The sequence below is a fragment of the Zootoca vivipara genome, chromosome Z2 (genome assembly GCF_965207765.1).
Source record: "Zootoca vivipara chromosome Z2, rZooViv2.hap1.1, whole genome shotgun sequence".
Taxonomy (NCBI): Eukaryota; Metazoa; Chordata; class Lepidosauria; order Squamata; family Lacertidae; genus Zootoca; species Zootoca vivipara.
The window spans coordinates 29,203,053-29,227,157 of NC_142585.1; the positions used below are offsets into that span (position 1 = coordinate 29,203,053).

A 24,105-nucleotide genomic window follows, 5' to 3' on the forward strand; every position below is an offset into this window, starting at 1 on the left:
CTCCTCTGTATGTAAAAGCCAGATAAATTGATAACAAACAATTCTTAACCCCACAAAGCTGATTGCACATATCATTATCAAAGACACCTCATTCCAAAACATAGTTATTGAGTTTTGTAGAAACAGTGCCCAGGAAAGAAACTTCCTGTGGTAACCAACATTAGAATTTAGATGCCTTGGTAGTAAGTATTCTTGGTATTCCAACAAATCTCCCAACGAAAAATTCACTTTACTTGAATGTTTCTTCCTCTCTTCCCCCCACCCTCCAGTCTACTATTTGGCAATTTCTTCTATTATAGAATTTACTTATTAGGAAACCATATGGTAGGGCTGGGTGAAATCTGGTTTTCAACATTGTGATATATCATCAGCTAAACATGGCGATATACTTATATATCACAATGTCTGAAATAAAGATGGAGTTATGTAGAGACATGGCTGGCTTCATGGTTTTTCCCACATTATGATTTTTTCCAGCAGCTGCTCTTGTGATTCGCTTCCTCCTGCAGGAGACAGCGGAAAGCTGAGCCAGCAGAGTTAAGAGAGGCTCCAGGAATCAAGAGAAGCAGTGGTTGGCTTTACGGTTTTTCGCACACTGTGATTTTTGCACAGTGCACACACACACACACATCATGATTCACAATATACCTTGCCAGGTCAAAAATTATGAAACCATTATTACGATATGGACTTCAAACCTGTTTTGCATGATGTTTTGATAAGATCACCCAGCCCTATCGTATGGCGTACAAAACTAAAATCTTTTAACTACAACAATACGTTAACATTGCACTTTAATATCATATATGCATACATGCACATGTTTAATTTAACATGTGACTGAACGCCCCCAAACAATGCCAATAAACCTCAATGTCAGAAATGGGTGGTTTTTTTAATAAAAAAAACTTTAAAAAAAACAGTCATTCATTTTATTAATGCCACCAGATATTCACTTTTAAATTTAAAAGTGAATCATTCTGGATACAACAGAACGGATTTCTTCAGAAGCATGGCTCTACTTTCTAATCAGATTTTCTTAAGAATGAATGAGCAAACCAACTCAAAAAAATTCAATACCCCAAACAAAGATTTGTGTCACAATACCAGCTAAACGCTATTTCTTATTCCTACAGGTAGCCATAATTATCAAATTGTGTTCAAGTTACACAAAATCTGCATTTTACATGGAAACTTAAAACAGACAGTGCTGCAACGCATTTATAACACACCCTATGCAAGGTGTGTGAATTATCACTATTTTCTTAGTTTCTTTTCATTTCTGGATTTGGGGGTTTGTTTTCTGGCCCCTCGTTCAAACTTGCGGGAAGCCTGTGAGCGAGTCTTTACAAGGCAGGCACTTCTGGTTTTTACAACCTGCTTGCTGTTCCGTTGCTCTTGTTTGCGCCCACGCCTAGGGTGTGTTATAATCTTTTTAAAGTCCTTACGGATGGAATCATACCTATTCTCAGGATCATCGTCATCATCTTCCTCCTCTTCCATTGGTACAGTCTGCGATTTATTGTCTCCTTCGTCTCCTTGGGAAGGGGGGAAAAGGGAATATATTTGGCACAAGCAGAATAAACTTTTGTCACATCAAATGCCATGAGATATCACCAGTCACCTGAATAGTGATCATCAACGTTTCTTACAATTACTAAATTCAACTCATCCTTTTCTAAGGACTGCTATTAATTAATTAATTAATTAATTAATTAAGCACAGAATAATAAAAGTAATAATAAACAGAGGAAAAGAAAACTAATACCATTTGTGTATTGTAATGATCACTGTAGTTTACATGCACGAAAAATAGCTGCCAATTGTAGATTAACCAGATTCACTGTATGTAATATTATACTGATACTCTACAGATTTGGGTCAATTCGCACTCATCCAGAAGAACCAGTCCCTCCAATTACAAAGCACAGAAGTGCAAGAAACAGGAAGAACAGAAAGAGGGAGGCATTCTTTCTGAGGGTCCACCATTCTCAGCTTAGCTCCCTGCTGCAGACTTGGCGGTGGGAGGAAGGAAAAGAAACAGTTAGAAGGGTAGGCAAGACCTTCCACTCTCTTACTCTTATAGGTGTGTCTTCTCTTTCTGCCCACCTCATCCCAATGTTTTCATTCTGATCTCCCCATTCACAATCTTTTAAATTAAAATTCATATGCTCTAGGAATAGCAAATATAATTTAAGATTGTTACTTAAATGTTTATAGTAACTCCAAGTGAATTCAGTGTCCCATGCCAATAAAAAATGAGTTATAACAAGCTACTGAGAAGCAAGGAGGAAGTATCAGCATAATCATTTAAAAAACATTTAAGTATCCAAAAAGTGCCACCCCTCTCCCGAAAGAAAATAACCAAATGAAGATGAAGCATGCCCTACAGAATGTTGTCAGTTTGTGAAGAGGAGGGTGAAAGGAAAGCAATTTGTCCTGTTTCTACTCCCTACAGCCCTGAGAGGAGCTGGAAGTCACCCATTTGAGAGGAAAGGGTGTTTGGTCAGAGCTATGGTTGAGAACACTTGTTATGGAGTGAAGAGATATTGCAACTTTCTGTGCATGGCTATTCTGTGCCTAAGGTGGAATTAGTTAGTACCCTGAATACTTCCCTCTTCCAAATTACCAAGAAACTGTCAACACATGTTGCAGCTGTTCCAATACTGACAGAATGAACTTTCAGTTTTAGAAAAGGGACGGTGCACCACCATCAAAAGCTGCACTGCAGTTAACACATTTAAGTTTCCTACCTTCCATTTGTGTTGCACTGCAGTCCATTCCTCATTTACATATTTTTCTTCCTATCACAGCCCTCTAATCCTAGGCTGCTCTGACCAGAATCCAATTGCTGCTTTTAAAAACCCCAAAACATCAACATTTTGCAGTACCAGTATCTACTAGATTTCTTTTCACATGTTCTATCTAAAGCTATTATCCTTCAATATTTAAATCTAACAGTGCTCCTCTCTTCAAATATTTAAGTTACAAAAGGAACTATTATCATCATCATCAATTGAATTTATATAACCGGGGGTCTCAGGGTGGTTCACAGAATAAAATCAAGATATAAAACCACAAAATACCTAATAAATCCAGGAGTACCGCCAAGCTACGAACCTGCTCCTTCAGAGGAAGTGTAACCCCATCAAGAGCAGGCAACCTCCCACCCATCCGGCCTAGGGAACCACCCATTAACAGTGCCTCAGTCTTATCTGGATTGAGATTCAGTCTGTTGGCTCTCATCCAGTTCATTACCCAGGTAAGGCACTGGTCCAGCACTTCCATTGCCTCACCTGCAGATGTAAAGGAGAAATAGAGCTGAGTGTCATCAGCATACTGCTGACAACATACTCCAAACCTCCAGATAACCCCACCCAGTTTCATGTAGATGTTAAACAACATGGGGGATAGGACTGAGCTCCACAGGAACTCCACACTGAATGTTCCACAGGGCTAAAAAGTATTCCCCAAGCAACAGCCTCTGGGAGTAACCATCCTAGTGGGACTGGAACGACAGCAAAGCGGTGTCAAACACCCCTTGTTTGAAGAGTCGCTCCAGAAGGATACCATGGTTGATGGTATCAAAAGCTACTGAGACGTCAAGAATCATTAACAGAGGCAAGTTTCCCTTGTCTCTCTCTAGACAGAGGTCATCATACAGGGCGACCAAGGCAGTTTCTATGCCAAAACCAAACCTAAACCCCAATTGAAATGGATCCAGAAAATCAGTTTCTTCAAAGAGCACCTGGATCTGGTCTGTGACTACTCACTCCATGACCTTGCCCAGGAAAAGGAGATTAGCAACTGGCCAGTAGTTAGTTAGGTTTTCTGAATCCAGGGAAGGTTTCTTAAGGAGTGGTTTTGCCACTGCCTCCTTCAAACAGGCAGGGATCACCCCTTCTCGTAAAGAGACATTGAACACCTCCCTGGCCCAGCCAGTTGTCCCCTCCCTGCTGAATTTCATCAGCCAAGAGGGGCAAGGGTCTAGAGCGCAAGTGGTCGCCCTGACTGATCCAAGCACTTTGTCCACATCCTCGAGCCTTACTGAGACTCATCCAACACAACAGGACTAGACCAGGCATAGGCAAACTCGGCCCTCCAGATATTTTGGGACTACAACTTCCATCATCCTTGACCACTGGTCCTGTTAGCTAGGGATGATGGGAGTTGTAATCCCAAAACATCTGGAGGGCCGAGTTTGCCTGTGCCTGGACTAGACAGTGCTCTGGACACCCCATGAGATCCATCTGCAACAACAACAGTCAAGCAATTTTATCCTCAAAATGCTTTGCAAACAGATCACAGCAAGCTACCATTGGTTCTATCACCTCCTTTGGGCCAGCCTGTAAAGGGCCCCATACAACCCAGAAAAGCTCTGCCGGATGACATGATGAGGATGCAATGGAGGCAGCAAAGTATGCCTTCTTTGCTGTCTTCACTACCACTAGGTAGGCTTGATAATGAGCCCTTACCAGTGTTCGGTTGCATTCATTTGGATCTTTCCTCCACTTGCGTTCAAGCTGTCTCCTAGCTTGTTTCCTCGCTTTAAGCTCTGGAGTATACCAGGGGGGCAATCCTCCTAAAGACTGATCAAACTCTAAACAAACCACACTGGGCTATACCACATCTGCTTTCTAGCCCTGATAAAATCAATCACCCAGGAATCAATTACCCAGAAACTACCAGGAATGTTTATAAATCTGAACAGCATCATATAAGTGCTCATCTTTCATACTACAGCAAAATTCAGCTTAACTGTGACTATCTTCTTAAGTATTTGGAAATTATGAACTGTGGACAAGTATGAGAAAACTTTAATTTACTCAGTTTTAGAGAGAGTAAAGGGAATCATAGAATCATAGAGTTGGAAGAGGGCCATCCAGTCCAACCCCCTGCCTTTGGATCCCACCTTTGGAGGGGGGATCCAAAGGAGATACTCATGGTATATCCAATCAATGAACTAGTGAACATTCAGATTTCATCTATCACTGTCCTTTTCACTCCTCTGTGAGACCTTCTGAGGTGACATTCAATATAGTACAGTGGTGTCTCGCAAGACGAAAGTAATTCGTTCTGCGAGTCGCTTCATCTAGCGAGATTTTCGTCTTGCAAAGCGCAGTTTGCCGCGACAAAAAAAAGCCGAAAAACTTCGTATTGCGAAGCGCCGAAAACATCGCAAAGCGCTTTCGACTTGCGAGTTTTCCGTTGCGCGAGGCATTCGTCTTGTGAGGTACCACTGTAAATGCAACTGGACTCACAGCACAACTAGACACAAGCCTAGTCAGAAGTCAGTCTCATTTTCTTCCATGCAGTTTATTCCTAAATGGGTATAGGATTGAAACCTTGGTATTCACCTTATCCCAGAGACAGGAAACCTGTAGTTTCCAGTGTTGTACTCTAGCTCCTATCTGCCCCATGTAGCATGGCCAATGGCCAGGAATGATGTGGTCTGGAGCTAACAATAAGGCAAGAGCCACAGGTTCCCCATCTGTAACCTACTTGGTCCTGGTTCCTACTGTATATACTTAACACTGCTGGACTGAATTTCACAACTGAAGTTACAATGGAAGTGCATGTTGAATATTATTGTTACACCATGAACCTAGGGATGCAATTCTAGGTGACTTTAGCAGTAAGACAAATTCACAATTCCATAGGTCAAGTACTTCTTTACAAGGCACATAATTAACCTTTGGAATTCACCTCCACAATATGTCTGGATATCTCTACCATAGAAGACTGCTGGAGAGAATTAGACAAATTCATGGAGGAGAAGGCTACCAATGGATTTCAGTTTCTGGGGAACAGCAGGAGAGGGCTCTCACACATGTCCTGTTTGTCAGCTCCCCAGGACTTGGGCACTGTAGGAAACAGGACAGTGCTATAGAAATCAATTTGAGTGCTATAGAAATCATAAACATTTCAGCATTTTTTGAACATCATTTAAAAACCAAAATAGGGTTTTGATACATGATTAAGTATCAACTAAAAAATGGAAATTAACATCTTAAACTGCAAAACCCATACATACACCATGCTAGTAAGGATTTCCAACTACATTCATACTTTAAGAAACTTGTTTTATCAGAGAAGTGTTAGAATTTCTAAATTTGGCTAAAAGGCAGCATTAATAACAAAAAAATTAGATTTAAAACATTTGCACACCTGAAGACTGACAAAATCCAATTGTTGCTGGTGCCAATAAACTTTCTGTCACGGGCTTAATTTTCTGTTCATCACTGCTTGCCTCGCCTGCTGAATTCAGGTCCTCGTTTTCGGCTTCATTGGATGATGATGGTGATGTGGTAGCGGAATTGAGGGTTTCATTCTTTGCCTTTTTAACATTAATATTCCCTCTCTCTTTAAGATTACTCTTGGAATTTCCCTTAGTGACTGCCCCTCTCTTTTTTTTCTTTTTCTCCTCATACAAGTCCTCCTCAGAAGAGGAAAGCAAGTCACCTCTAACTTGTTTGGAATTTCTTCTTTTGGGGCTTACTTTTTTCTTTTCTCTAGCATTGTTTCTTTTTGCATTTAAATTCTCTTCTGAAGTATCACAGACCTGTTCATTTTTGGGAGATTTTGCAGTGTCTGAAGCATTACCCTGCAACTTCTTAGAAACCCTTTCTCTTGAGTTCTTTTTATTCTCAGCAGTACTTTGTTTCTTGCCTTTACTTCCAGAAGAACAACTCTCTTTTTCAGGAGAAAGCTTCTCAATTTCAGAAGAGGAATCATCTTGTCCCCTTGTGGAATTTTTTCTCCGATTCCCACTTTCCTTTCCTTCTGTGCCTTTTTCACCAGTTTGTTCCGGCTTTAGTGACAGTCCTATATCATCAGAAGAAACATCACATCCTTCCTTTGCCAGTGGTTCGCTTATCTTGCCTGAAATGCTACTCTCTTTTTCTGGAGACACATTCTGTTTACCTTTGGAGGCTCTGCCTTTGGAATCCCTTGATCGCCTCCCCTTAAAACCTAGCTCTTTACAAGGTGCATCTTCTAAAGAATTGTCTAGCTTTTCTTTTTCTGAAGCAGAGACTTCAACATCATCAACTTCATTGCACACTTCACCCTTCTGCTTTGAATTTCTTTTTCCTTCTTTAATTGGCTCCTCTTCTGAAGAATCATTATCTTTCTTTGGTTCTTTTTTTGTAGCTCTTCTTGCAGACTCTGTTTTACTACAATTCTCTCTCTCCAACTCAGAATCATTATTGGAAGAATCTGAACAGTTCTGGCGTTTTTTTTTCGCAGCAGCCAAGTTCTTCCTTGATTTTTCATCTTTAGCATCGATATCTGATCCGGAACTAGAACTTTTTCTTTTACGCTTTCCATTGTCCACCTTCACTGGTTGCTTCTTTAAAGCATTTAACACATCCTTGGATGTTTCACTGTTGCTGTCAGTATCTGAAGTACTGTGGCTCCTTGTGGTTGTTGCTTGCAGGATTGCAGGCACCTCATCAGAATCAGAGCTTTGGTCCATTGTGTCTGGTTTGTTTGTCTCAGAAAATGTGTTAGACTGAGGACTGTGAACTGTAGTAACAGGAGAGTCTGGCTTATCTTTTTTCCTTTTAGATTGTGTGGATTTTCTCCTTTGTTTTTCACTGTATGCATGATTGCTGTCCTCTTCTAAATTACATAGTAAGGTGTTTATGTCTGTTGGGCGTCTCAGAGGTGTAGTTTTAACACGTGGAGACCTTCTGAGATCATGATCTTCTACCAAAGGAATAATTTTACTTCCAGGTGAACATTCAGTGCCATGATTTTCTTTCCCGTCTTCACACTCATCTCCCTTTTCTGGCTTTCCATCTGAATCTTCAGCTTTTACAGAAGAACTAGAGAGGGAAACTGGAGTCAGTTTCACAACCAATGTTTTTGTTACTTTTGTGGTTGGTATCAATTTCATTCCTCTCCTGCTATCTTTAGATCTTATATCTGCATTTACTGCCCCTTGCTCTGTTGCTCTACTTCCACTGCCCTGTTCACCGGCAGCTTTTTGTGCTTCCATACAAGATTCAAAAATATCTTCAGGAACTGATGAGGGAATTGATACAATATCCATATCTGTTGCCTCAGCTCTATTGGGTTCATACTGAACATCAATTTTCACAGCTTTTTTATCTTTACAGTTGGGTTTTTTGCTTCCTGATTGGTCGATTATTGGTGCATCTGGATCTGTATGTTCACTGACTTCTAATCCAACTTTATGCTCTTTTATTTCTTTCCCTTCTGTTTTCTTCTCTTCACCGGTATCCAAATTAATTGCAGTTTCACTCTCTTTGGTGTCTTTTTGCTTAGTTTTAGAATCTAGAGACCGAATCTCAAAATTCACACCTTCGTCCAATGCCATATGAGCCTTTTTTATGTCACTCAACACAGATTTAAAAGCCTTCAGCTGACGTAAGTGCACTGTCGGGTTTATTTCAGAATTTTCAATTGCCTGCTTTAAAAAATTAACAAAACTAGCATTCATATTTGTTGTCGTTTCAACCAGTTTTTTTGTTTTTTTAAGCAGGACTCTTGGCACCATCAGTGCTTTGTAGGAATAGGTTAGAGCACCAGAATGTGGATGATTTTGTTTCTTTTCTTCTCCATTGCAACTTGAACTATTTTTCTTTGGAGAATATTTAAGTGCATTATCATATATTTTACCTTTGTCATTGTCAACTCTTATTCTCTTTTTATTTTGCTGTAATAATTGTTCTAAATTTTCAAACACACTATCACAGGCAGTAACCAAGTCCAGCAAAGGTTCTGGTTGGCAGATATAGCAATGCCATTGACTGTTTTCATCCAGTATGGTTGATAGTTCTTTTCGTCCTAAGTTTCGTAATATACATTTTTTGCAGAAGGCGTTATGGCAAAAGTCACAGCAAATTAAGTTTCCACCTTCAGCACACCATCTGAAATTAATAAAGTTTGAATATTTTTTTAAAAAAATATGATGGCACAAATTAAGAAAAACTCTGTTACATAAGTATCTAAAGTCAGTTATTGATCATCAAAAATATTTCTCAGAAGTGCAAATAGTTATGCTGATATCAGAAAGATACAAGTATCCAGAGAAAACAAGAGAAATTTAGTGCTATTTTCACAAATACTGCTTTCAGGCACAGCTAGTGACACATTTGCCTCAACACACATAATGTCCTGCACTGCTAAATCCACATCCTCCCCCTCAATTTTACTGCATCTGTGTTGTACATGCACAGTGGCAAGACAGCATGCAAGTTAAATAAGAAAAATCATAGATCATAGAATTAGAGTTGGACGGGACCACAAGGATCATCCAGTCCAACTCCCTGCAGTGCAGGAATCTTTCGTCCAACAAGGGGCTCAAAGAAAACAGGAACATGGAGAACTTGAATATAATTTTTTACTCCATACTAACTTTCCATTTCTTTCTGCAGTTTAGAATTCAGCTATCCCCCACAGTCTAGGTGCCATCCAGTTGCCTTAGATTATAACTCCCATTCACCCAAGACAGCACAATCACTGGCTGGGGCTGATGGGAGTTCTAGTCCAAAACACACAGAGGGGAGGTACCTGGTTGGGAAAGGCTGACGTAACCAATTGGCTGGCATATATTTATACTAGCAAGGGGGGAAATGGTATACAAAATGTTATATTGTAACCATAGAAATGTTTTAATCAACTTTATACAATGCTATATACATTGTATATTTAATAGAACATTAATAATTTAGGTCAGAAGCCAAAAGAGCACTTGAGACTTGGGCTTTTGACTTTCTTCAACAAAGAAGCCCCAGTATAACTACTCTGATATTTCATTCAGTTTCAAAACAGCTTGCCATGAGTCATGAGGGCAAAGTGCTGATGAAGAAACAGAAATCCAGAAATCACTTGCAGTGCAAGTAACAAGCTGCATGGTTCTTTATATCTGGACTATAAATACTGACAAGCAATTCAAGAAATGTACTCGCTAATACTGATCAATGTAGGCTCAAATATACCCCTGTTCACTCTATAAAATTTTAGGATATTGAGGAATCTTCATACACCTACCTACACTGTTCATCAATTCCATCTGCATCACGGCTGATGTCATCACTCATATAATATTTGAAGCAAGTCTATGAAGAAAATAAATTTCTTCTTTCAGAAACCTTAAAATTTTTGCAGACTATGCAATATAAACACTAAACATTATTATTGACCTCTTACTGCTATTAAAGTGAATAAACTTTGCACAATAGAAAGAAACTTCTTCACACTCAAGGCACTGCCAGGCAAAATTTATTCTTAATGTGGAGATTAAGGATACTGGTGCACTGTATTCCATGTAAACAGTATTTGGGGGGGGGGCTTATTCTGTCATTTGGCTTTTCTAAGGACCAAGCGTGAAGGTTCTGAAATATTGGCTGATTTTTTTTCTAGGGCTACATTTAATTGCTCTCCTTCTCCTCAACTGGATGGCTGGGTTTTATAAACAGCTCTGCCACTACAGGGAAGGAGCAATGTAAACATTAATACATGTCCTTTTTTTAGAGATGTGCGAAATAGATTTACTTCCATCCTACTAAAAACATCACGAAGAGTCAGACACGACTAAACGACTAAACAACAACAACTAAAAACCAAGAAATAACTTTTGAATGGCATCTGGCCAACTTACTGGCTGACATGAACAAAATAATAATAGAAACACTTGCTAAATTTCCCATTGTATTGTTTTTTAGTTTATATAATATGTATTTTAACTTTTTGTATGTTACAAATTGTATGATTTTAGTGTTTTCTTTTGTCTGTAAATGTATTATAAAATTTGTTCCTGCTTGCCCATGGAGCACCAAAGCATGGTTTATTGTTAAATGCAAAAATAGCCGCCGCCCCCCAATAATTAAGCCATCTCTCTAAAGTACTATAGAACAGGGGTCCCCAGACTTTCTGCGCGGCGGGCCGGTGCCCGCCGCGCCGACCGCGCGGTGGGCCGGAGGGCAGGGGAGTGCGCGCGCAGCGGGCCGGAGGGCGGGGGAGTGCGCGCCCGTGCGCATGCGCACACGCACACGGGCGGGAAAAAAATCGCCAAAAATCGCTTGTGCGCATGCGTATGGGCCTCCCCCGACCCGGAAGTGCACCAGAAATGACCTCTTCCGGGTCGGGAGAGGCCCATACGCATGCGCACAAAGGATTTTCGGCGATTTTTTGCCGATTTTTTAGATCGTCGCTGCGCCGCGCGCCGTGAGAGCGGGTGGCGGCAGCGGGCGGCGGGAGTCGTCGCGGGCCGGATTGGAAGGCCGATTGGGCCGCATCCGGCCCGGGGGCCGTAGTTTGGGGACCCCTGCTATAGAACATGGCAAAGTAGAGAGTTGGCTTTTCTGTGGTGCTATCAAACTATCTAACACTTCATTTATACCCTGCCTTCTGATTTTAAAAATGTCTAAGTGACCAAAAATGAAATCCACAATAGAACAATATGACAATGGACTGGAGGGTGGGACACAGAGACAGGACCTGCATATCACAAGTATCTAGTGGAAGCAGGAAATGAGACTCTCTCTCTCTCTCTCTCTCTCTCTCTCTCTCTCTCTCTCTCTCTCTCTCTCCCTATGTATATATGTCCTATGCACAGAGATGCATTCCTTTTTTCTTTCACTAATGCATCCAGATTGTGTCCAGATGTCGCACTAAAAAATAGTTTAGCATCACAAGAATGAGCCATAGCAAACCCCTGGCATAACCGCAAGAGGGAATTCAGAACCGCTCACTTCTGGTTAAGCAAAAATCTTGCTGGGTCATCTGGATCCTAAACTGTGGTTACTGTTACGAGTAATTTGAATCAAACCATAGGTGATGAAATTGGCTTTTACAAATCAGTTAACATTTACAAAGTTTGTCAAACCATATAACATAGCAGACTGAGATTAAGCAAAATTGAAGCTTCCGAATACCTCCTTGCAGTGAAGTAGGAGGGGCAGGCGCACATGTCCCAGGGCTCATTGCAGTTCATCCTCATCATACTAACCAATGCATCTTCCCCAGAGAAATCTGCCTCAGTGAAGGCTAGGATACCAATATTATGAATGGGAAAGATATATAAGCTGTCCTCCTTGGACCCAGTGTCACCAAGTGCAGTAACTTACAACTTATCACTGAAATAAAAGACTGTCATTCCCTTACGTATCTATCTGCACCAGAGGTCGGCAGCCTCCGGCCCACGGAGACTTGTTTATCCAGCCCACGAGCCGCCCGGTCACCGAGCCACCTGCTTGGCAAGTCCCCCACATGCTGCGCTAAACCGGCGCAGCGCAGCACAGAGACACGCCGAGTGGTGCCGGAAATGGCACCTGCATATGTGCAGATGCCAGAAACAGCCTCTGTGCATGCCCAGACACCAAAAATCGCTTCTGCGCAGGTGCGATTTTTGGCTTCCGGGCATGTGCAGAAGTGATTTCCGGTGCCCCAGACATGGGCAGTGTGGCACTGGAAATCGCTTCTGCGCATGTCCGGCCCATGTCCAGCCCACGGACGATCGTCCGTGGGAATAATCTGGCCCACAGCTGGAAAACGTTGCCGACGCCTGATCTACACAATGAACCCTATTTCTTGTGGGTAGCAGGTTTTGTTCCAAGCCTGAATGAAAAAAATTCTATTTACACATAAGAAGGTATACACACACATCCAACATTTACATACCTTACATATAAGTACTTTTAATGTGGGATGTCTATAGATTGAATCCTTTTGAAAATGATTCACCTGCTGACCACAAGCTGTACAGCTCACAATACCATGTAGCCCTTCCTCTACAAAAAAAAGTCAGAAGGACCATATCAATTTTTCTTCCACAAAAACCTTTTTCCAACACAATTTAGCTTGCATGTCATTGTTAGAAGGACTCAAAGTGTCACCACTTCTGCAATATTACCAACTACAGAGGTATCTTAAAAGAAAACTGTTGTAACCAGTTAATAATTATTTTCTTCCCCCTGAGGCATTGGATTCACACATAAATATAAAATTAGCTACTTATGGAATGGCGCAACCTAAATAATCGGTAAAAAATATTAAAGATTGACTTCACAGATTGCAATCCTGCATTCTGTTTTGCTAGAGATTTAACAACTGCATTGGGAGTTTGATTGGAAGTGTGCAGAATTGCTGTCTACGTTGTGAGCATAAAAATTATATTTAATTCACCCAAGAGAACAAATTTATGAAAGCTTTTAACATTATTCACATTTCAAATGAGGAAATACTAAAGAATAAAATAGAGGGGGAAATGTTGTAGTATAATTATTTTTTCAAACAGAACAAAAACACCAAAAGAAAAATATTGCCCCTGAACAATTACTGTGACCTGCTAAGCTGACTCCTTTACATCCGACACACAATAATATACCCTTCATCCAACCTCCCATTTATCTTCTTTCTGCTTCACTATCTCCCTAATCATCCAACTGATATTAGGATTTTCTGTAATTCATAGAGCCCCCACAAAAGGGGCTCCTCTTTTCTGATTGCTGTTTTTCAACAACTAATTTTAGTTATACTGTAATTCTTCTGCAATCCTATTATGATGTAATATTAATAACATATTACTGTATTATTGATTGCAGCTTTAAAAAAAATCCACTATGTTGCAATCATGGGTTTGGGCATCCAAAAATAAAGTTGCACATTACAGGAGGCAAATTATGCAAAGAACTCCTCTTCTAAATGTATCCCACACTCTGTTCTTCTCTCACTACAATAAATTTATAATTTGAAATAAATTGCTATTGTAATGCTGAGCTAATGCAAGAGCCCCCAAACCTGGTGGGGCTATCAATGGTCCCTTGATCTTTGTTCCCATCAACAACTCAGCCTTACTCCTTGCTCCCAAATTCCTTTAATGGCATAGTTGCCCTTCTGCACTTCTGGTGAAACTCTTCTAGAAATCATTGCTGCCTAGGAACACAAGAACTGCTGCACTAGGTCAGACCAAGGGTCCCATCTCATTTTCCAGCAGTCTGTTTATAACAGTGGTCAATCCAGTGTCTCTAGAAAGCTCACAAGCATCAAGAATGCAGAGGTACGATAATTCAGACTTTTTAATAATAGAGTAATTTAAATGCATCATTGAACTTAATTCAAGTGCATTTACCTCCACGCTTCTTTTGAGTTTCAGGTTTTGTTCTAGCAGTATTTCTGTTCCTAAATTCAGGTCCTTTAAAGTCATCTTTGTCTTCATTACGTACTGGCTCTGGCTGTACAACAATTGTACCTAAGATGACAATTTTAAAATTACACCAAATTATTAAATGCAGAATTGTAAGATAAAAGTCTAGCAGGGTTTTCCTATACTCTTACTGCAAGGATGACCAATTCATCTAACACAAAAGGCATCAGAGTTATACAGTACATGTGGTTCACATAGTGCTGGGCATACAAATATGGAGATTAACATGCTATATACAAAGCCTCAGAGGGAAATTGCATACATTCATGTTCCATATCTATCACACAGAACTTTAGCACAGTTCTGGCAAGACCATCAGAGGACCAGGAAAAAAATAGTTATGGGTTACATTAAGCCTTAGGCCACTAGCCATCTATCCCTACTCTTATAAACAGATATCCAGGTGGCAATGCTTCTATTAGTCCTCATTCCTTTCGCCCCATATTTATGCTGAAAGTAGACTAAATTGCCATGTTCCCCTTACCCTCACTCCCATGAGATGGCCAGGAACGTTCACAGCTGTCATTATATTAGACCATTTGAAATTAAGGTTGCAACTATTTGTCAGAGGTGCACTGCAGAAACCAATCACAGCAACTACAAGTGGTCTTCCCTCTCTCAAAATACATTCAGTAATACAAAGCATGGACGATGACCTTTCCAGGATGTTTTACTGACTGCCACTTGAGACAAGGGGGGAAATCACAACAGAATGGTGTGTGTTATACCAGAAGATGCTAATGGTGGTGATACATGACCTCCCTAAAGAAGGCAACAAGATGTCCTGGGAGGTGTGCTGTTTTTCAGGTGCAAAGATTCACAAAGTTGCCAGGTCTTATAAAGTCCACTGACCACAACCCCTTCCTTATGATTTATGAAAGTACAAACAATTCTGTCAGTCACAGCCATCAATGTATAGCAAAGGACTCTGGCTGGGAAACTGAAGGGCCTTGGGGCACAGGTGTTTTTTTCATCATTTCTTCCTGTTGAAGGTCATAGCCCAGGGAGAGGAAAATACTGAGGTAGAGCACTGACTGTGAGGTGGTGTCATCAGGAATGTTTAGGCATAGGCATCTTAAGACCATGTTCTCCATTTCCTTGAGAAAGAACGTCTGGCAAGAGAGGAGTTGCACCTCAAAGTAGTTGGAAATGTGTTGGCTGATAAGTCTCAAAAACCTGACTAACAAAACTTTAAATTAAATCTTAAGGGGGAGGGAGACAATATTAGAGATGACTAGGGAACAAATGATACGGGGGATAATAGCTTCATTGATGCATAGGAAACTGAGGCAGTGCTACAGAAACCTGCTAAAGGGTAGAAAACTACAAGAAGGAAGCAGCTGGAGGAATTAACGCAGGATTTCAGTTATCTCTATACCAATGCACAGAGTATGGGAAACAGGCCAAAAAAAATGAGCTCTTTATGCAGGATGTCAAATATGACCTAATAGGCATTACTGAAACTTGGTGGGATGAGAGTCATGACTGAATGTAGAAACTGAGGGGTATAACCTATTCAAAAGGAACAGACTAAACCAGTGGTTGTCCGCCTGGTCCCTACTGCCCACTAGTGGGCATTTTAGGATTCTAGGTGGGCGGTAGGGGGTTCTACGGCACAAGCTGAATCCTCCTTCCATCAAGCACTGGTGGGCGGCAAGGAAATTTTACCATCAAGAAAGATGTATTAGTGGGTACTAGGTATAAAAAGGTTGACTACCCCTGAACTAAACAAAAAGGGAGAAGCAATATATGTAAAAGATGATCTCTTCACAAGTATATACCATTACCTGGAGCACGGAAGGCAGATTGATATATGGGTAAAAATTCTACAAGAGTGAAACAAGAATGACCTATTTGCCTTCCTACAGCAGACTGCAAAACATTCAAAAAAGTGAGATAAACAGTAGAAATAATGGGAGACTTTTCCTGCCCCAGGGGGCAGGCAGGTAGGACTCAAGCCCAATAGCTTCAAGTTATAAGAAAGTAGATTCTGAGTAAGCATCCTGGGGAGAACTTTCTGATAGTAAGATCCGTTCAATAATGGAATGTATTCCCTAGGAATCATAGAATTGTCGAGTTAAGGGACCCTGTGGGTTATCTAGTTGAATTCCCTGCAACACAGGAATCTCAATTAAAACATCACTGACAGATAACCCTCTGCTTAGAAACCTCAAATGAAGGAGAATCCACCACATCCTATAAGACATGAGACATAAACATGAGGCTGCTCTTTTAAGCAGCAGCACTCAGCAATATTGCAACATCCATTCCTAGTCCAATGATGGGGCTTCCCAATTAGCTAACTGTAGCAGACCCCTCCTTCTTTTTCAAAAGCCAACCCCCTACTTTTGGAAATCGTGTTATCACATGACCCAAGCAAGATGCCCCCAAAAAGCAGGATGTCCCGGACAGTTGATGCTTATGTGGCATGAACCACCAATTGGGAACCATTAGTGTTGTTGTTGTTGTCATTTAGTCGTTCAGTCGTGTCCGACTCTTCGTGACTCCATGGACCAGAGCACACCAGGCACTCCTGTCTTGCACTGCCTCCCGCAGTTTGGTCAGACTCATGTTCATAGCTTTGAGAACACTGTCCAACCATCTCGTCCTCTGTTGTCCCCTTCTCCTTGTGCCCTCAATCTTTCCCAAAATCAGGGTCTTTTCCAGGGAGTCTTCTCTTCTCATGAGGTGGCCAAAGTATTGGAGCCTCAGCTTCACGATCTGTCCTTCCAGTGAGCACTCAGGCTGATTTTCTTCAGAATGGATAGGTTTGATCTTCTTGCAGTCCATGGGATCAGCCTTCTTTATAGTCCAGCTCTCACTTCCATACATCACTACTGGGAAAACCATAGCTTTAACTATACGGACCTTTGTCGGCAAGGTGATGTCTCTGCTTTTTAAGATGCTGTCTAGCTTTGTCATTGCTTTTCTCCCAAGAAGCAGGCGTCTTTTAATTTCGTGACTGCTGTCACCATCTGCAGTGATGATGGAACCCAAGAAAGTAAAATCTCTCACTGCCTCCATTTCTTCCCCTTCTATTTGTCAGGAGGTGATGAGACCAGTGGTCATGATCTTAGTTTTTTTGATGTTGAGCTTCAGACCATATTTTGCGCTCTCCTCTTTCACCCTCATTAAAAGGTTCTTTAATTCCTCACTTTCTGCCATCAAGGTTGTGTCATCAGCATATCTGAGGTTGTTGATATTTCTTCCGGCAATCTTAATTCTGGCTTGGGATTCATCCAGTCCAGCCTTTCGCATGATGAATTCTGCATATAAGTTAAATAAGCAGGGAGACAATATACAGCCTTGTTGTACTCCTTTCCCAATTTTGAACCAATCAGTTGTTCCATATCCAGTTCTAACTGTAGCTTCTTGTCCCACATAGAGATTTCTCAGGAGACATCTTTCTTTAAGAACTTGCCATAGTTTGCTGTGGTTGACACAGTCAAATGCTTTAGTTTCTGGAACTCTCTAGCTTTCTCCATAATCCAGCGCATGTTTGCTATTTGGTCTCTGGTTCCTCTGCCCCTTCGAAATCCAGCTTGCACTTCTGGGAATTCTCGGTCCACATACTGCTTAAGCCTGCCTTGTAGAAATTTAAGCATAACCTTGCTAGCATGTGAAATGAGCGCAATTGTGCGGTAGCTGGAACATTCTTTGGCACTGCCCTTCTTTGGTATTGGGATGTAAACTGATCTTCTCCAATCCTCTGGCCACTGCTGAGTTTTCCAAATATTTTTAAATAGTTCGACTGGAGTATCATCACTTCCACTGGCCTTGTTATTAGCAGTGCTTTCTAAGGCCCATTTGACTTCACCCTCCAGGATGTCTGGCTCAAGGTCAGCAACCACACTACCTGGGGTGTACGAGACCTCCATATCTTTCTGGTATAATTCCTCTGTGTATTCTTGCCACCTCTTCTTGATGTCTTCTGCTTCTGTTAGGTCCTTTCCACTTTTGTCCTTTATTATGGTCATCTTTGTACGAAATTTTCCTTTCATATCTCCAATTTTCTTGAACAGATCTCTGGTTTTTCCCATTCTGTTATTTTCCTCAATTTCTTTGCATTGCTCGTTTAAGAAGGCCCTCTTGTCTCTCCTTGCTGTTTTTTGGAAATCTGCATTCAATTTCCTGTATCTTTCATTATCTCCCTCGCATTTTGCCTGCCTTCTCTCCCCCGCTATTAGTCTAGGATTTTGCAAATAATTATTTGCCCCACTTCCAACACAGTTATCACAGAAAAACATCTTACAGATGTTGCTGGGTTCCAGGATTCAAATTCAATTCAAATTCAAATTCAATTCAAATACCCATCATCCCTGACTATGGGCCATGCTAGCTGGGGCTGACAGAAGCTGGAATACAACAATGTCTGGTAGCTACAGACTACCAACCATGTCTGGTGGCTACAGACTAGCCATCCCTAACTTGAAGTAACAAAGTTGTAAAGCAGAGAGGGAAAACATGTTTTACATGTTTTACATAATGAGGGGTTCGATATTTTGTTGCTCTGAAGCTTTAAGAAAATTCCCAGTGATGAGTTATTGACAAAAGGAACAAAAATAATTCCCAGTTTTATCATCGTTTCACTGAAATTACAAGTTTCAATGCTTCTAGGTAGCGTGTCCAGGCAGTATCCTAGCTAAATTTTAATATACACAGTATACTGTTAGAATATTTTGTAATTTATGAAATAAGTTACCTTTAGGTAAGCTTTTCATATCAACTTCATTTTCGGAGTTTTCATTTGAAACATCTTGATTTGTGGTTTCATCTAAGGTCTGTTCATCATCTGAGCCAACATACTTTGTTACAACTGTAGGTTTCCTGCATGAGCAGCAAACATATTTATGCCATCAGTGTGATAACTTAAAGATATTTAAAACAATGCACAAATTTGCTGCTGCTTAGAACACTGCAGCTTCTAAACCCAGTTTATTTTACTGAATAAAAAAATTAAAAAGTTGTGCCACATTTATACTACAACCAGTACATGTGAAGCCAAATTATCTCCAACATTCTTTTAGACAACAGAATCTAGTGAATAGTATTATATAGATAGGCAATATAATGGCCAATGAAACTGAGCTGTAAGATGTGCAGATTACAAACACTGAAAATATAATGCCAAATTTACATAATGTAACCATTACCCATTACTATTTTTATTAGTATGTGTAGTGCTTATATGTCAAAGTGGCTTATTACTAAGAAAGTCATATTTGACCCATTTTTGAAAGCTTAAAGGCTCACTGAATTACATGAATTATTAGAAAAAGAAAACAAGAAATACCACTATGAATTATTAGAAAAAGAAAACAGGAAATACCTTCATTTATTAGTTCATCATTCATTCAATTTATATACCACCTGGAGTAGGAATAGGCAAACTCGGCCCCCCAGATGTTTTGAGACTACAATTCCCATCATCCCTGACCACTGGTCCTATTAGCTAGGGATGATGGGAGTTGTCCCAAAACATCTGGAGGGCCGAGTTTGCCTATGCCTGACCTGGAGTATTAATTCCTTATTTGTAGTGAATCTGTTAAATATTTAGGTATGCCTATACCAAAAAATATAATTTGATTAAAGGTAAAGGTAAAGGACCCCTGACAGTTAAAACCAATTGCAGACGACTCTGGGGTTGCGGCACTCATCTCGCTTTACTGGCCAAGGGAGCCGGCATTTGTCCGCAGACAGCTTCCAGATCATGTGGCAGCATGACTAAGCCGCTTCTGGCAGAACAGCGCACAGAAATGCTGTTTACGTTCCTGCCAGAGCAGTACCTATTTATCTACTTACACTTTGACGTGCTTTCGAACTGCTAGGTGGGCAGGAGCAGGGACCAAACAACGGGAGCTCACCTCATCACAGGGATTCGAATCTCTGTCCTTCTGATTGGCAAGCCCTAGGCTCTGTGGTTTAGACCTCAGCGCCACCCGCGTCCCTTATAACTCAATTAGTAATATGCAATTTAAACAAAATATAAATAGAGGTTTCTTCAAGTATTGATAGATGGGAATCATTAAACTTTACTCATTGGGGGAAGGTGAATACTTTCAAAATGAACATTATTCCCAGATTAATTTATATTCCAAGAGGATCCTAGTTCATATATCTGGAAAATATTTTCAGAAAATAAGAAAATTTCTAGGGAGAGGGTCTTCGATTTTGAGGATATCTTTACAGAAAATGCAATTACAAATTAAAGGAGGAAGGATTCAGGATTCTGAATCTGGAGCTATATTATCATGTACATTTATTGTCAAGTATTAAACGATGAAAGCAAACGGTGTTATTTTTCCAATTTGGACAACTTTGGAATATATATATACAGTAATACCTCGGGTTACGAACGCGATCCGTTCCGGATCGCAGTTCGTAACCCGAATAGTTCGCAAACCGAGCGCGATGGGCGCCGCCATTTTGCGCATGCGCAAATCGCGCGCACGCGACGAAAACACTTCCGGGTTTGCGCAGTTCGTAACCCGAACTGTTCGCAAACCGAGGTGGTCGTAACCCGAGGTACGACTGTATAGCACTTTTCTTTGGTATGAGTATGAGGATCAAAATATATTAGAACTCTGGTATCTCTCAAAATAATTAGAGTGGTACCTTGGTTCTCGAATTTAATCCATTCCGGCAATCCGTTCGACTCCCAAAATTGTTTGAAAATCAAGGTGTGGCTTTCAATTGGCTGCAGGAGCTTCCTGCACTCAAACAGAAGCCACGTCGAATGTTCGGCTTCTAAAAAACGCTTGCAAACCACAATACTTACTTGAGGGTTTGTGGTGTTTGGGAGCCAAAACGTACAAGTACCAAGGAGTTCGAGAACCAAGGTACGACTGTATGTCTGTTACAAAGTTATGGAATATGATGTCTAATAAAAACAACATGACCCCTTTACCCACAGTAAATTGACTTTATGGAGAAAGCCATCGAAAATTTAGAAGAATATGGTGATAAGGTAAATTGTATGGACGTAGGTGTATTGACTTTGGATCAACTGAAATATGACAATGAATTTTTACATTGTGTTATGAGATAAATATCAGCTATCAGATGTAATCCAATGGCAATATTTACAACATTTTTTAACAATTATGTTTGGACCAGAAGCATTTTTAGCTTCTGAGACACCTGAGATACCAAAATAAACTGGTTAAATCCTTTAGAACTAAAAACCCATGATTACTTTTTAAAGATATTTGTTACGAATAAATCAATTTCATATGGAGATGTTAAGAAATTAATGGAATAAAGAATTGGAGGTTCCTATATTGCCTTGACAATGGGAGTGTTTTAACTTCTATAGCAAGGGTGTCAATGAACCTTAAATCATTACTTATACAACAGAAAATAATATTTAGAATTTATTGGTCTCCACTACGTTTGTATAGAAAAAGACTGTCTGAGACAGCAGTATGTTGGAAATAATGCTTCTTTAAAATACACATTCTTACAATATTCTATATTTACTATGTTTGGAAGAAAGTAGTGAATTATATAAATACGGCTGTGCAAAAAAAGCTAAAATTTTCAGATTATCAGGTTCTTTTGAACTACATACCTACTGTATGGAATTTGACAACTGGACAACGTAATTGGATTCTCCATGCTCTTACTATGGCCAAAAGACTGAAATTGCTGCACTGGAACATTAAATGTATGGCTCGACTTATTCAAGGGATTGAAGCTGATTACTGTGGCCACCTATAAGCAGATTGCTTATAGACATAGACTTTGCATGGATATGTATAATGGAATTTGAAACTCATTTATACAAAATACAGTAGGTTTAAAATTGTGTTTGATAACTGTTAAATAACATTTGTTTTAAAATATACAACACTTCTTTCTCTTTCTCCATTTTTAAATATTAAAAACCTCACTTTCTATGTTTTGTATTTAAGTTTTTAAAAATAAATAAAAATTTAATGAGGGATTGTATACCACCCTTCTTTCAAGGATCACAGGGCAGGTTACAGTATAAAAACAGAAAAATACATAACACAGTAACATGTACTATTTCTTAAAATGACCACCATGGAATATAACAGACAGTGAGTTGTTCCTTCAGACTCACTGTAGCAAGCAATTCAAACTGGTAAACAGAATATCAAACTAACCTTTTGGAACGTGGTGAGCATAATGATTTGGACTTTTCAGAAGAACTGCTACCCTGAATATGAAAGGGAAAGGAAACACAAAATCACAAGCCATATACAGTCAAACCTAGGTTTACGCCTACCTCTGTTTGGGACCACTTTGGCGAGCGACCGCCGCGGACCCGGAAGTGTTTACATCTGGGTTCCACGGCGTCAGATGCACAGACGTGATCTGCGCAGCTCGCACATGCGCAGAAGCGCTCTATCGGTGCTTCACATACGCACAGAAGCGTGCCTTCATGGAGCAACCGCTTCGGCGAGGGACCACCTCCGCAGAACAGATTGCTGTCGCAAACCAAAGTACCACTATACAATTAAACATCCCTATGCATGCACATCAATTTATACATAACTTACTATGAAGTTTAAGGACAACTCTACCCTACTTTTATATATGTAAATGTATCTAACTGAGCTGGTGCTTTAGATTAGAAACTATAAAATGCAATGGAATTAAATAATTGTATAAAAGTAAACACTAGACTCCAAATCTCGATCTTACCAACTGCTTTCAGCCACAATAATGAAGTATAGCAATGGCAGAAAGGTTTGCACATCTATAAATTTCATACAGGAAAGCACTGTCCATCTGAACAATATAGTTTGCATGAATATTATGAACCACAGGGCAGAACATACAATCTTTCTAGGTTAAGTAATCCTAAAATCAGTAAAATTATCATCCTCCACAAAATTGAAAGTCACAGTTAAGATGCTTAATGGGCACAAACAATTAAAAAAAAATATTTGTAAGAAGAAAATTGCCTCTGAAACAAAAAAAACAGAAACCAATAGCTGGATCTCAGAAAAATGAAAGAATTTAAAAAATACAGAATTTATATGCTGAATATAAGATAATTCCTCAAGTTTTCAAAATACCAAAAAATAAAACCAAGTTATTATTGTTGTGAGTTATCTGGTTCATTTGTTATCATTGGCTTATTAAAGCTGCACTATACATCCTGGGAATTCCAAAAATTTAATCAAAATCATTTCTAAATAGATGCTCTATACAAATTCACTCTCACACACCATGGAGAAATTAACCTAAGCAATCTGAGCGCCTATAAAAGCAATCACCACTTTCCACAACTGTTTTTCATTATTATCAACTAAGCTACTAAATTGTTCTTACTTCTTCCCTGCAGTTTTCCATTTGAGTTGGAACTGGAGTTGGAATATTTTCCGTCATACCAAATTTATCTGTAAGAAACGGATGAAAGATATTCATGTGTAAAGATGGCTAGTAATGATTCAAAATACACAAAACAGCAGGAATGCATATAAATACACTGTAGGCAAAGTACAGTGGTACCTCTGGATATGAACTGGAGGTCCGTTCTTAACCTGAAACCGTTCTTAACATCATCATCATCATTCTTTATTCGACCGTCAGTCAGAAAACCCGTTCTTAACATGAGGTACCTCTTTAGCTAATGGGGCCTCCTGCTGCCGCCGCGCCGCAGCCACACGATTTCTGTTCTCATCCTCAGGGCCGGTGCGTCCATTTAGGCGAGCTAGGCAACTGCCTAGAGCGCCAAAATTGAGGGGGTGCTGGGCAGCCGGACAGCCTGCCCCCCGCCCCCTCCCGCGTCTGCAGCGGGGCGTAGCACCGGCCCTGGTCAGACGGGAGCCTCTTCTGCCAAAGAAGGGCGCTTTCTGGCACGCCGCTCGCTCCCCCCCTCAGGAGCCCAGCGGATTCCCCAGTGGGCGGGGAAAGGCACAGCCTCTCCCTTTCGCTGAAGCAACGACGAGTGCGCC

General features: G+C 40.4%; 1 protein-coding gene across 7 annotated transcripts in view; it reads right to left on the bottom strand.

Moving 5' to 3' along the window:
- ATRX (ATRX chromatin remodeler) overlaps positions 1-24,105 on the bottom strand; it is a 95,527-nt gene that overhangs the window by 57,238 nt on the left and 14,184 nt on the right. For 2 of the 7 annotated variants that reach the window (XM_035113553.3, XM_060270192.2), the window contains exons 3-10: positions 23,480-23,547; positions 22,306-22,358; positions 18,879-19,003; positions 14,102-14,221; positions 12,652-12,761; positions 10,021-10,088; positions 6,169-8,897; positions 1,463-1,538 (exon numbers count right to left, since the gene is read on the bottom strand). In XM_035113553.3, the coding sequence (XP_034969444.1) occupies positions 1,463-1,538; positions 6,169-8,897; positions 10,021-10,088; positions 12,652-12,761; positions 14,102-14,221; positions 18,879-19,003; positions 22,306-22,358; positions 23,480-23,547 (3,349 nt within the window). The remainder of the gene's footprint in view (positions 1-1,462; positions 1,539-6,168; positions 8,898-10,020; positions 10,089-12,651; positions 12,762-14,101; positions 14,222-18,878; positions 19,004-22,305; positions 22,359-23,479; positions 23,548-24,105) is intronic. The other 5 variants (XM_088664679.1, XM_060270193.2, XM_088664680.1 and 2 more) reach the window with 3 other exon arrangements.